The following is a 14,033-nucleotide window of genomic DNA, read 5'->3' as shown; positions in this document are numbered from 1 at the left end:
TTCTGTTCATTTGAGACTCTGATAGGTGTGGTTCTTTACAGGCAGAGAACGATGCGCATTTAACAGCCTGGTAGGGATGTGCTTTGTGGAGATGTCCTAAATGCTGTACTCATGGGGAGCGTCTTCCAGGTGTTAATTTTCCAGCACCCAGTGTAATGTCAGGGCCACAGTAAGCACTCAATAATTAATGAATTCACTGAACGAATGGAGCAAGGGTTATTATCCTTGCTGGTACCTTCAGACTTCTGTAAGGAAAGTAAGCCTCGTGGTACTAAAAAATATCTTAATCATTAATCACTAATGTTCTTGACATAGTTACTATCCTAAGTACCATGAAATATGATAATTAAGAGGGTAACATACTGAACTTTGGGCTTCCCTAGTGGCTCAGATGGTAAAGAATCTGCCTGCAATGCGGGAGACCTGGGTTTGATCCTTAGGTTGGGAAGGTCTCCTGGAGAAGAGAATGGCTACCCATTCTGGTATTCTGGCCCAGAGAATTCCATGGACAGAGGAGCCTGGCAGGCTACATAGAGTCCATGGGGCCGCAAAGCGTCAGACACAACTGAGCGACTTTCACATACTGAATTTTAAAACCTTTTAAGCGCCAATACTGATTCGCTATGAAATGCTTACCGCTGTTGCCTGGGGGTTGTTGGGGTAAGCATCAAGGAGCTCCTGAGGAGGGTTTAAAGGCTTGAGATAACGAGTGACGAAGACGGTCTTCCCGCTAACGTCAACCACTGTGGTGAGGCACTGCCGGTTGGGAAACTTCAAGGCACACTCAGCTCGAAACTTCTCTGTTGCTTGAAGCAATTTCTCATCTTCCTGAGAATCAAACTTCAAAAGGAAAGATGTGTATGATTACAGGAGATATGGTGGAACCTGTTCGGATCCCACAGTCAACGTGGACTCAACATGTGCTTCAGGAGGTGTGATTTGGTGACCCCCCCTTAACAACACTGTCATGCCCTGGTGTTCCTGAAGCCTTATTTAATTGTATTTATAATCTAAAAATCAGATGGACTCATTAAAAATGACTCATTAAAAATTCAATGACATTGAAAGGAGATCAAACCAGGCAATCCTAAAAGAAGTCAATCCTGGATATTCATTGGAAAGACTGATGCTGAAGCTGAAGCTCCAATACTTTGGTCACCTGATGCAAAGAGCTGACTCATTGGAAAAGACCCTGATGCTGGGAAAGATTGAAGGCAGGAGGAGGAGGGGGCAGCACAGGATGAGATGGTTAGAGAGCATCACTGACTCAATGGACATGGTTTGAGCAAATCCTGGGAGATAGTGAAGGACAGGGAAGCCTGGCGTTCTGAAGTCCAGGTGTCGCAAAGAGTCAGACACAACTCAGTGACTGAACAACAGCAAGAAAGTAGTCATTAGGCATACAGCCGTATGGAAAGTATTAGATTAATAAAGCAACACATAAAAGTTAAGCTATGATGTACTGATTCTGATTGATGAGTCCAAGCAATAGTTTTATGTGTATTTTGATGTTGGTGTTAGAGGGACTCAGAAACCTAATGTCTCAAGTGCAAAGCTAAAGCAGCTCATGTTAAAAGGACAACATGTATAAGTATATATCCATGGATCTGTGCTCAGTTGCGCCAGCTCTTTGACCCCATGGACTGCAGCCCGCCAGGCTCCTCTGTCCATGGCATTTCCCAGGCAAGAACACTGGAGTCGGTTGCCATTTCTTTCTCCAGGGGATCTTCCCAACCTGGGATCGAACTCGCATCTCCTGCATTGGCAGGCAGCTTCTTTACTGCTTAGCCACTGGGAAGCAACAAGTATATATGGATGTGTTAAAAGGTTTTAATCCATAGCCAATGTAATAAATAACAGTAATGAGCCTGAAGTAAAAGGAAGCAGAACTAGAAATGTGAAGGGTATAATACTTAAACATTTATAAAATACTTTAAAAAGTGGTTCTCTGATCCAAGCTGAGCCAAATCTCAGCCTTTTTAGTAACTCAAGCAGATGAAACAGATTTCACTTGTCTCTGGACATATGGTGTCATTTTTCCTTAAAGGCATTGCTAAAAAGTAGCATGAATAAAGCAGATATTTAAGTGTTCTTATAAGATTTTTGTTGTTTAGTATAAAAATTTATGTATGGTTGATTACTTACTTTGACAAACACAAAATTTTACTAGAAAGTCAACTTTTAAGTAAGGTTTACATTCCTGGCAGTGCTTGAAAGTTGTTTGTTTTTTTTTTTTTTTAGTAGGGAAATACCTCCAGACATCCCTTTCATACTTTTTATTTATTTTAGCATTTAAAGCTGCCAACATATTTGATTACACTGTCTCCCTCACAGAATAGGACTCCTGAAGTCAGGGATTTTGTTTTGATCTAGTTTTTTTTTTTTTTTAATCTTCAGTATTGAGGGTACTAGCCAGCACATGGTAAAGTGTTTAATAAGTGTTACCGAATGAATGAATGAGAGCACAGATAACATCCCATTACTATTTTATGACTTTTAATAGGACCTAGAATATAAAATTGTTCTTTTTTTATTCCATAAGTTATGGCTTTAAAAATTTTTTTAATTGGAGGATAATTGTTTTACAATATTGTGTTGGTTTCTGCTCTACAACATGAATCAGCCATAAGTATACACATATCCCCTCCCTCATGAGCTTGGATTGTTCTTGACTTCTCTTATATTGGAGCTGAACTGTGGTTCCTGTTTCTAATTTGATGGCTGTACTCTAAGAAGTTGGGGGGAGATAGGATGGAGGCATCTCCAAAAACCTCCTGGGTATTCTCACAAGACGTCCACTTACATCTGAATCTTAACATTGTCATTACACCATCGTCATTATGACCACGTATTCAGCACAGTGCCAAGACTTGGTAGCTACCAAATAGGTGTCATGATGAATTTATAAGTAAATGAAAAAAAGTGAGCTTATAAAACTTCAGTATGGGTGTGTCACAGATGCTTAGGGTAGAAATAATCATAACCTTAAAGAGACAGAGAATTAGGAAACAAGGGTGATGTGAAAAAAAGCACCCTTTTGAATTCATCCCTGCTTCCTTTAAACTCATTAGTTTATATATTTATCCATCTATCCAATTATTAAAAATATTTGCTGAAAGTCTAAAGGGTTTGAGGCAGTCTGGATAAGTGTATATAAAGCAGACCCCTCAAGAAACTTCTAGTCTAGTTCAGTTCTGTTCAGTTCAGTCGCTCAGTCGTATCCAACTCTTTGCGACCCCATGAACTGTAGCATGCCAGGCCTCCCTGTCTATTACCAACTCCCGGAGTCCACCCAAACCCATATCCATTGAGTCGGTGATGCCATCCAACCATCTCATCCTCTGTTGTCCCTTCTCCTCCTGCCCTCAATCTTTCCCAGCATCAGGGTCTTTTCCAATGAGTCATCTCTTCGAATCAGGTGGCCAAAGTATTGGAGTTTCAGTTTCAACATCAGTCCTTCCAATGAACACCCAGGACTGATTTCGTTTAGGATGGACTGGTTGGATCTCCTTGCAGTCCAAGGGACTCTCAAGAGTCTTCTCCAATACCACACTTCAAAACCATCAATTCTTGGGCGCTCAGCTTTCTTTATAGTCCAACTCTCACATCCATACATGACCACTGGAAAAACCATAGCCTTGACTAGACGAACCTTTGTTGGCAAAGTAATGTCTCTGCTTTTGAATATGCTGTTTAGGTTGGTCATAACTTTTCTTCCAAGGAGTAAGCTAGTCTAGAGGAGACCATTAATAAGGAATCAGGGGCTTAAAATACTAATACTTGACCAGAGATCCTATAGGGATAGACACTGTGTGCCAGGGAGGCATTAGAGAGAGGCACCTATAGGCACTGTCCAGAGAGAACAGTGAAAATCTGGCATCAGCACTGACTGTTGGCAGTCCAGATTGAAACAAGTGTGTACTGGGTTGGCCAAAAAGTTCGTTTGGGTTTTCTTTTTTTTTTTCGTTTGGGTTTTCTGTAAGCTGTTATGGTAAAACATGAATGAACATTTCCGCCAACTCAATATAAAACTTTTCCTACCACGTAGACCTGAATATCTGCTGTGCATTTTGACTCCATGGCCAGTGCTTCCTGGGAGCAGGGCCCATGTCTGAGTCATTTTGTGTTCTTCTCTGCACCAAGCATGCATAAGGTAAACGTTTAACAGGTATCTCATAATGGTCGTTAATACCTGTTTAAATTACCAGAATTACCATTTAATGGGCTGAAGCAGTAATTTAAGGAGCAGTATGCTAAACTGGTGAGGGTTTCCCTGGTTTCTCAGTGGTAAAGAATCTGCTTGCTAGTGCAGGAGACACAGGTTCAATCCCTGGGTCGGGAAGATGCCCTGGAGAAGAAAATGGCAACCTGCCCCAGTATTCTTGCTGGAGAATTCCATGGACAGAGGAGTCTGGCAGGCTACAGTCCATGGAGCTGCAAAAGAGTCGGACATGCCTGAGCAACTAAACAACAACAAATGCTGAGTTGGTCATCTGAGAAGTGCCAGGCGAAAGCCAAATGCTAAAAGGATTGGGGTTATTTATTATAAAACAAAGGTAGAACCAACAAATTCACAGTTGATTCAGCATGAAATTTGGAAGATTCTTAACTGGCTCAATTCCTTAACTTTTGGTTAATGTGAATATTTACAGAAAACTGAATGTTTTCTTTTTTTTTTTTCTCCCCCTCTCTTTGACTACCTATACTGTGGCAGCTCCACTGGCCAGAAATAAGTGTCATAGCCACGCTGCTTCTGTAAGAAGCAGGTCATGGGTTTTATGGGCTTGGAAACAGTGGAAGTGGCTCCCAGTATGCAGGTGACATTCTGACATGTGACTTCCAGATTCAGAGCTAAATAAGAATCTTTCTGACAAGATGACATGGGCCCAGAGGCAAGACTAGACAGGAACTGCAGACGTCTGTAGTTCCAGGCCAAGGGATTACACATACATTAGGACCCAGCAGCTTCTATAACGAGGCAGAGGACAGAAGCAGGTGACGGAAGCTCAATAACCACTGACTGATGAACAGCAAAACAAAATACATGGTACCTTTTTAAGCATGTCACCCATCTATCAGAGGCAAGAAAGGAAAAACAAAATAAGAGGAAGACTTCATTAACAGAAATCATCTACTTTAAAACACTTTCGTTTTTACCGACACAAAGTAGGGATGTTAAAATAAGAGTTTCAGGAGTTACTACTGATTTTCTTAGACCATTCCATGAGTAAATCACTTAAGAAAAATCGCATGGTATGGCTCAGCGTGGGATGATGGTGGAGGGAAGACTAATCTGCTAATCCTGGCAGTTGCTGTTGAGCGGAAAAACAATTCCAGGTTATGGTCCCTACTGTTTAGGGCAAGACCCTCTCTCTCCTGAAAGACCTGCAGGGGCTCCCTGAGGGCTCGTTTCTGCTGCTGTGTGTTTAGGACGCCCGGGTCCTGTCAAGGCACAAGGAGCAGCCGAGTTTGCATTTCGGAGGGATTTTCCTAAGCCCGCATTTTGGAGGTCTAAGAGAAATGCCACCTGCAGCCACAGTGGGGCAGTGAAAAGCCACTGAAGGCAGCAGCTGACAGCTTAGATAGTCTCATTTTAAGGAAGGAAGGCCACGGGGCTCTTAAAACTCCTGCAGTAGGAGGTCAGTTGCCTGGGAAGAATGCCCAGTGCAAAGGGCCCTCTGGTTTTCGGCCTGTCGGCCCCAGTCATAGTCTGCTCTCTCCCCGTTTGGAAGCTCCCCTCTGAATGTAATAATAGATGCTCAAGAAAGGAAACCTCTGCTTATCTGTTCAGTCTAATTTTACGAAAGCATAGCCTAGCAAGCCTCTCTCACGTTTCATCTGCATCTCATATGGGATTCCGGAGAGTACACAGTTACCTTTTCTCGAACCGACTCCCCAGGAACTAGCTGAGGCTCCAAGGTAATAAACAGGGTGATGTAAGAGCCTTCACTCAGGCTTCGGACAGAGTCAAAACCCCGGTCCATCATCACGCTTCGCTCCTTACTGTAGCCTAGGAGCACTGGGGGAATATCGATCTTAAACGTTCCATCGATCTGTGAAGAAAATACAACTAGTAAGCATCCTGGTAAGAGAGAGTGAGAGTGGTCATGTGTGGATGTGAGAGCTGGACTAAAGAAAGCTGAGCACAGAAGAAGTGATGCTTCTAAACTGTGGTGTTGGAGAAGACTCTTGAGAGTCCCTTGGACTGCAAAGCGATCCACCCAGTCCATCCTAAAGGAAATCAGTCCTCAATATTCATTGGAAGGACTGGTGCTGAGGCAGAAACTGCAATACTTAGGCTACCTGATGCGAAGAGCTGACTCACTGGAGAAGACCCTGATGCTGGGAAAGATTGAAGGCGGGAAGAGAAGGGGACGATAGAGGATGAGATGGTTGGATGGCATCGACTTGACGGGCTCGAGTTTGATCAAGCTCCAGAGGTTGGTGATAGGGAGGCCTGGTGTGCTGCAGTCCATGGGGTCACAAAGAGTCAGACATGACTGAGCAACTGAACTGAACTGAAGCATCCTGGTGATTTTCCAACAGAAGTTCAAAGGCAAGTCAGCTCCCCATGATGTGATGAATTCAGTAGAAACTGCTCAGACTGGTATTCAGGGCACACCCGTCTCTCTAGACTTGTCTTCTTACGCCCCGTCAGCAAGGCTGTCTCTCTCCCTGCCTGCTGTGCTTGGCTCAGCACAGCGTGTACTAGTTGTGCAGGCTGATACCCACACTAGGTGGTCGTTCTTCAGTGGCTCAGTCATGTCCCACTCTTTTCGACCCCATGGACTGCAGCTCGCCAGGCTTCCCTGTCCTTCGCCATCTCCCTGAGCTCACTCAAACTCATGTACACTGAGTCAGTGATGCCGTCCAACCACCTCATCCTCTGCCGTCCCCTCTCCTCCTGCCTTCAGTCTTTCGCACGCTAGGTTGCCTGGGTTCAAATCCTGGGTTAAACCCCAAGTGACTCAACTTGTGCATGTGTAAAAAGGAAACAATAATAGCACCTACTTTGTAGGGTCATTATGTGTGTTGAGTGGATTAATAGATGTAAAACACTAAGAAAAATGCCCGGCCCATGGCAAGTGTTAGCTGGCAGCCAGCCCCCTTTGCTGGGATGCCCAGCTCCGTGTCTCCACATTTTAGAATTTGAATCATTTTTCAAGGCTCAGGTCAGATGCTATCTCCTTCGTGCTTTGTTTTGTCATCTCTGCCAGCCTCACAGGTAGCTTTCTTCTTTCATTTATCGCACTGACACATTCTGCCAGGCTTTGTTGTTGCGTATTTACCGTCTACTTTTAGATTACTGTTCTCTGCACACAGAATCTGCGTTGTGTTCCCCTTCGTGTCACCCTTCTCCGACAGGTAGCAGTGTTTGGTGTGCATACACAAGAGGCTGGATGCAGGCTCAATGAATTACAAGCCACTTGCATAAAACGACCTAACTTACACAGACGTTCAAAAAGGCAGAACTTTTTACACCTTTGTAGTCAAAACAATCAAGTTTACAAAAGACTGTCTGGTGCCACAAAACTACTCAGGGCTAGAATTTTAGACTCACAGATTTTCAAAGAATCCAATTTTTATTTCAGTCTTTTGCGACATTTATTTCTCAGAACAAAGACAGAAAGAACTGAAGCTTTCAGTGACTATGCCCTCTAGAGAGGAATGAAATAAGCTCTTATTTATTTTCCTCCTTGCTTTGGTGGGTCTTCCCTGGTGGCTCAGTCAGTAAAGAGTTTGCCTGCAATGCGGGAGACCCAGGTTCGATCCCTGGGTCGGGAAGATCCCTTGGAGAAGGAAACGGCAACCCACTCCAGTATTCTCGCCTGGAGAATCCCACAGACAGAGGAGCCTGGTAGGCTACAGTCCATGGGGTCACAGAGAGTCAGATACAACTGAGTGACTAACACTTACCTGGGAGCTTCCCTAAAGCCTGAACCAGGCAGATGGGAGGATGCAGGGGGAGGAAGAGTGTAAACACAGAGCTGTATAAACTTCAGCTGAAACAGCAGATGAGCCAGGAGGCAGTGGCACCATCTCCAAGTAGCTGAAGTGTAGGAACTTAAGACAGAGCTTCTCACCCTGGGCACTGTCGGTTGGGACCGATAGCACTGTGGGAGGCAGGCCTGGGCCCTGCAGGGCATTTGCAGCTTTCCCGGCCTCAGTGCACTAGGTGCCAGTTACGCCCCTCCTAGTGCATGCGTGCGTGCTCGGTGGCTCAGTCGTGTCTGACTCTGCGACCCCATGGACTGTAGCCCACCAGGCTCCTCTGTCCATGGAATTTTCCAGGCAAGAATACTGGTGTGGGTTGCCAGTTCCGCCTCCAGGGGATCTTCCCGACCCAGGGATGGAACCTGCATTTCCTGCGTTGGCAGCCAGATTCTTTACCATTGAGCCGCCTGGGATGCCCAAGTTCCTCCCTGGACCCATTACTCATAGATCTTGGTTTGCAGCCACACAAAATGAACAGAATTCTGATGCAGTAATAATAATAGAAATAAATGGGCCACCAGGGACGCCCAATAATAATAGTAATAATTGTATTTATCAGGACCATATCATATAGCTAGTTTGTCACCTTAATTAAACCTCACGACTCAATCGGCAAAACAAGTCTGTGGCAAAGAATCTGCCTGCCGATGCAGAAGATGTGGGTTCGATCCCTGGGTCGGGAAGATCCCCTGGAGAAAGAAATGGCAACCCACTCTAGTATTCTTGCTTGGAGAATCCCAGAGACAGAGAGCCCTAGTGGGCTACAGTACATAGGGTCGCAGAGAGTCAGACTTAGCGGCTAGGCAGCAACAACAGGGAGGAACTTGGCTCATGGCACAGTTCAAAGAAGAAACTGATGACAGAGCGACTGGAAGGAGAGCAGGCTTCCCTAGAAGCCAGTGAGGTGCTTACTTTAGGGGACTCAACCAGAGTGTGGTTGTTACCAGAATACAGAAAAGCAGTTTACTCTTTTATCGGGAAGAGCTTTGGAGGAACTACTTCTGAGTACCCTTCCTCGTGTGATGCCACATAACATGGGAAGTAGGATTTGCAACATGATGTGCTCTTTAAATTCTATTTTTCATTTCAAATCTAGTCCAAGAGGAAAGTAGTGTAGAGTATCTGGCAAGCATAAAACTGCGGCACCACCTACAGACAGTCCCTTTGGTCTAGGGAAGACTGCAATGCTAAACGATTCCTGATATTCCAACCAATTCAAGCCTCGCAGACTGGAGTTTTGTTCTGGGTCTTGCCCGAGGCTCTGACAGAGGCAGCGTTTGTTCCACGCGGCCATCACCTGTGGAATTACACTGTCTCCTCTGGAGCTGTGTGAGATTAGCATGACTTTGCCTCAAAGCTCCCTGTTGCTATGGATTTAATACTGGGGTGTTAATGCCATTTCAAAACCTTTAACTGTCCCAGATTAGAGTTGCTCTGCCATTCAAGAATTGTTAACCTGATGGATCCTCTTACACAAAATTGTTAAACTCTGAAGAACGGTACTTAGTTGAGCGAGTCAACCAATGTTCATTTCTGAAATAGTGAGGACTCTGGAAACATGAATGCACTTAATTAAAGGGGCCATTAGCTGGCCTGATTGTTTTCTTCAGGTTATTCTCAGGCATCTGGCCACCCGACTCCAGTCATTCTTGACAAGTTTCTACTTTGTCCTACCTTCTTCACATCTATTTAAGTGTTAAAAAAAAACTATCAGATTGGAAAAGCAGCACGTGAACTACTAATCGTCAGGAAGATAGGTGTTTTAGTAAGTCATGCAAATATGACAGATCAGTGGCTTTACACAGTGATATTTATCTTTCCAATAGTGGCCTTGCGTGTCGGTCCTCTCAGGGTTAAGGGTGCTCCTGCTCAGTCGCTGAATCGTATCTGACTGACTCTGGGGCCCCACAGACTGTAGCCCACCAGGCTCCTCTGTCCATGGGATTTCCTAAGCAAGAATACTGGAGTGGGTTGCCATTTCTTCCTCCAGGGGATCTTCCCGACCCAGGGATCGAGCCCCCATCTCCTGCATTGGCAGGCGGATTCTTTACTACTAAGCCACCAAGGAAGCCCCAGTGTTAAGGGTATACCTCCACAAAGAAAGCTGTACCAGGAAAGCTGGATAGAGCAGTTCCCCACTGCCATGGAATTCTGACTTCAGACGCTTACCCTTGCTTGGAAATATATTGTGTTGAACGGAATTTTCACACACCCCAGCCAGTGTCTCTCAATACGAGTGTGGATTCCACTTCCTCTTTCACGGTCGTCCTAAAGGAGGGGTGGGAAGTCATAATTGTTTAACAACTCCAGACAGTCATTTAATAAGTAACTCGACAGCAGGAAAGCAGCAGGATTTTAGCTGAAAGCACAGTAGGTTTAGGTTAAACAGATATAAGTCACATTCTTGTTGAGACACTTAATAGTTATGTAAAAACCAGGAAAGTCATTTAACCTCTCTGGACCTCAGTTTCCTCATCAATAAATTGGGAGTTTAACGGTCTACTTTGGGGACTTCCCTGGTGGTTCAGTGGGTATGATTCTGCACTTCCAATACAGGGGGCCCAGGTTCAATCCCTGGTCAGGGGACTAGCTCCCACATGCCACAGCTAAGACCCAGTGTGGCCAACTGAATAAATTAATATTTTAAAAAAGAAAAAACAAAACAACAAGAAAAATGATAATCTATTTCATGGGTTATTTTAGAATTAAGACAGTGTGCTTAGAAAGAGCTAAGGCAATGTGCTAATAAAGAATTAGCACAATTCCTGGATCATAGCAGACACTCAGATTGAAAACAAAAGGGCTGGTTCTCAGGCTTCCCTGGTGGCGCAGTGGTTAAGAACCTGCCTGCCAGTGCAGGAGACATGGGTTTGATCTCTGGTCCTGGAAGATCCCGCATGCCTTGGCGCAACTAAGCCCATGCGCCCTGGAGCCGGTGAACAGAAACAAGAGAAGCCACGGCAGTAAGACCTCGCACTGCAGCTAGAGAAAGCCCTCAGAGAAGCAAAGACCCAGCCCAGCCAAAGATAAATAAATAAAATTATTGTTTTAAAAAAGCTGTTTCTCTTCCTCCCTCCTCCCGTTCCTCATTCATACATGTCAGGTTTCAAACATCCCGAATTTGGGGACCTATGGTACTGAGGGCAGGCTGCCCCCAGACCTGCCAAAGTGGCAGATTGGTTATTTTGAATTCAAGTTATTTGAAAAACAGCTGGTGCAAGAACACCCAGACCCTCCTTTGTCTCCAGTCTCCAGAAAGCAGGAAATAACCCACCCTCTCTCCCCCACCCCAACCCGAGGAAAGGTACCTTCCCTGCATCTTGCGTAGAGAGACACCTTTTCACCAGAGAGGGACTCCAAGGCCGGGGAGGCTGCATAAATGCACCTTGTTAGCCTTTACTAATTTACCACATTGAATCCAAACGTCCTTATCTCGTCAACTCCTCACATCTTTATCATTTCTTTGTCTAAAAAGTATAAAAGCTATCTGCCTTGGTCACTTCCTAGATACTATATCTATGAGACTTCTGTATGCACAAAATTAAAAGTTGGTTTCCTTCCCCCCTGTTAATCTATCTTGTGTCAGCTTAATTATCAGACCAGCTAACAGACCCCACAAGAATAAGGGGAAAATTTCTGCTCCCTGACAGGCCTTGCACGGCGGGTAGAGGATATGAAAACAAGTACAGACATCTTCCTCAAAAACGTGAGCTCACCTCCAAGACGTCATACAGCACTTCATCGAAGATGTTGATGAACACGTCGTCTTTCACTGACTGCAGGCTAGCGGTGCTATAATCCCCGTTGGGGGCCCTGCAGATGCGCACCACGATCAGAGAACACGAAAGAAGCAAAAGAGAAATAGTGAGCACTCCAATGTCCAAACAGGAATATGAGCAAAGAAATGAGGACTAACGGCAGTTCTTTCAGTTAAAGGGTTTCTCCACACGGGGATCCTACAGTGTGGTTTGTGGTTTCATCTCTAAGTCCTGTCCGACTCTTTGTGACCTCATGGACTGCAGCCTGCCTGGCTCCTCTGTCCATGTGGTTTCCCAGGCAAGAATGCTGGAGTGGGTTGCCAATTCCTCCTCCAGGGCATCTTCCCCACCCGGGGATTGAAGCCGTGTCTCCTGCATTGGCTGGCGAGTTCTTTACCACTGAGCCAACAGGGAAGCCCAGTCACTTTTCCTGCCAATTAACCAAGGCCGAGCTGAGGTTCATCTGCTACATCAGCTGCTCTGAGTTTTGCCAGGCCTGGCCAGAGCAGCCCTCTCCATGGCATGGCTCCAAACCGGGCCACTGCATCTGCTTGGTTGAGTGTTGGCCTTGAACTTTGCTCATTCTTTTTTGCTTATACTATGTAGAAAAGTGGTATCTATTTCTCTCTCTCTCTTTCTTTTTTTTTCTCCTATTTGTCTTCTGACTTAACTAGTTCTGTTTCCAAGGTGGCTCAGTTGGTAAAGAAACAACCCAAAATGCAGGAGACCACCTGCAATGAAGGAGATTTGGGTTTGAAATTACTTAAGGCTCCCAGAGCTGGGGAGATAGGGAAGAAAAAAAAAATCAGTGTAGGGCCTATGGGGTCAAGGGAGTGGAAAGCTTGGGCTCTGAGGAACCAGAGCCTGGAGTTGAGTGGGGTATCCTAACAATGAACCCACATTTCAAAAGCTGGACATTTCCCATTTTTTTCCCCCCTTGATTGGAACCACTTGTGATATGAGAAAAATATGCCTACCTAAATGGAAGTTCAAGTTCTTCATTCCAGCTGGGATTTGGTCCTTCTGCTGTAGTGGTATGGCAGATTGTTCGCTGAAATGAAACTTCTACAAAAGGACGTACTAAAACCTTTAAAAAAAAAAGAACATGTATAGTTTCTGTTTAGCTAGATTTTTTGTTATTGGTTTGTTTCAGTTTAGGATTGAAACCCTTTTCAGCTCACTAAATCCCGAGCAGAAACTGGAAGTTTGGAAGTTTATGCATATACTTTTAATAAATTTCTATACTATTTTTTTTTAATCAAGAGAAAACAGTCTGTAACAGTTAGTAGAATTATTTTGTTCTGAGCAGAGGAAAAACATGATTCTAAATAGTATATTTCCAAAGAAAATGAGACAGAAAATGGATTATGAACTTTCTAGGTAATTCTTAAAAACATAAGGGGCAAGATTCTAACCAGAGAGCCAGCACTTGGGTATCTCACCTGGCCGAGGGGGTAGTCAGCGCTGTGGGCTGGGCTGTGTGTTGTCGGGGAAGCAGCGTGCTTTTCAGTGAAGGTCCTTGAAGATCTTGATGTCTGGTGGAATTTACTAGGAGGGAAAAATGAACAGAAGAAATAAATGACAGGGAAAGTCTAATTATGTTACTGAGCAGATGGTTTCTCCAAAGATGTTTGGTGCTGATAGTTATCCTGGCAGACATTCTTGCAAAGCTTGTTGACGCTTTAGAAGTCTTTTCATATGCTCTGGTCCTCCCTACTCACCTAGTGACTACCAGAACCTTTCCAACGTCCTTCCTTAGGTCTGCATGTCTGGCTGGAATAGAAGAAGAGACCTTTTCTCTCTACGGTCTCGTGGGTGCCTTTCCCCCATAATTGAGAGCATCAGTCCCTTTCAGGTAGCAGAATCCTGAGCCTCCTAACCAGCCTGCCCTGCCTCCATCCAATTCAGGTCCTCTTTCTCTGTATGTTTTTTGAAATTTCATACTCCAGGAAGCTTGAGCTACACATCCCAGGTAAGATCTCTCTCTCTGGGCCTGCCAGGCATCACTGGCAAAAGGTGGTCAGTGATTCCTAGCTCGAGTTAGGATCTACGAGTCTTGTCCTCTTTCCCTTTTGAACTGCCATTCATAAAGGAAGAAATGAAGGTCATGTCCAGAGATCCTCTCCCAGACGCCTTCCCCCTCATCCCAACAACCCACTTGCATATTTGTTTTGAATTTTCTGGTGTATCTAGTATTTCACATTCAGTGGCAAAGTACACCTTGTCTCTTTCCACCAGACTGTCTTACCTTTTCACAGAAAGGGTTTCAGACAAACTACG

General features: G+C 44.7%; 1 protein-coding gene across 7 annotated transcripts in view; it reads right to left on the bottom strand.

Moving 5' to 3' along the window:
• The window catches only part of CC2D2A (coiled-coil and C2 domain containing 2A), a 131,504-nt gene that overhangs the window by 20,484 nt on the left and 96,987 nt on the right, over positions 1-14,033 (bottom strand). For 6 of the 7 annotated variants that reach the window (XM_061420853.1, XM_061420852.1, XM_061420857.1 and 3 more), the window contains 6 exons: positions 13,196-13,301; positions 12,731-12,840; positions 11,712-11,808; positions 10,165-10,263; positions 5,877-6,053; positions 637-840 (listed from right to left, as the gene is read on the bottom strand). In XM_061420853.1, coding sequence (XP_061276837.1) covers positions 637-840; positions 5,877-6,053; positions 10,165-10,263; positions 11,712-11,808; positions 12,731-12,840; positions 13,196-13,301 — 793 coding nt within the window. The remainder of the gene's footprint in view (positions 1-636; positions 841-5,876; positions 6,054-10,164; positions 10,264-11,711; positions 11,809-12,730; positions 12,841-13,195; positions 13,302-14,033) is intronic. The other variant, XM_061420859.1, reaches the window with a different exon arrangement.

Source organism: Bos javanicus, chromosome 6 (assembly GCF_032452875.1).
Source record: "Bos javanicus breed banteng chromosome 6, ARS-OSU_banteng_1.0, whole genome shotgun sequence".
NCBI lineage: Eukaryota > Metazoa > Chordata > Mammalia > Artiodactyla > Bovidae > Bos > Bos javanicus.
Note: the sequence above shows the minus strand (reverse complement) of the source record. Positions and strands in the feature narration are given on the sequence as shown.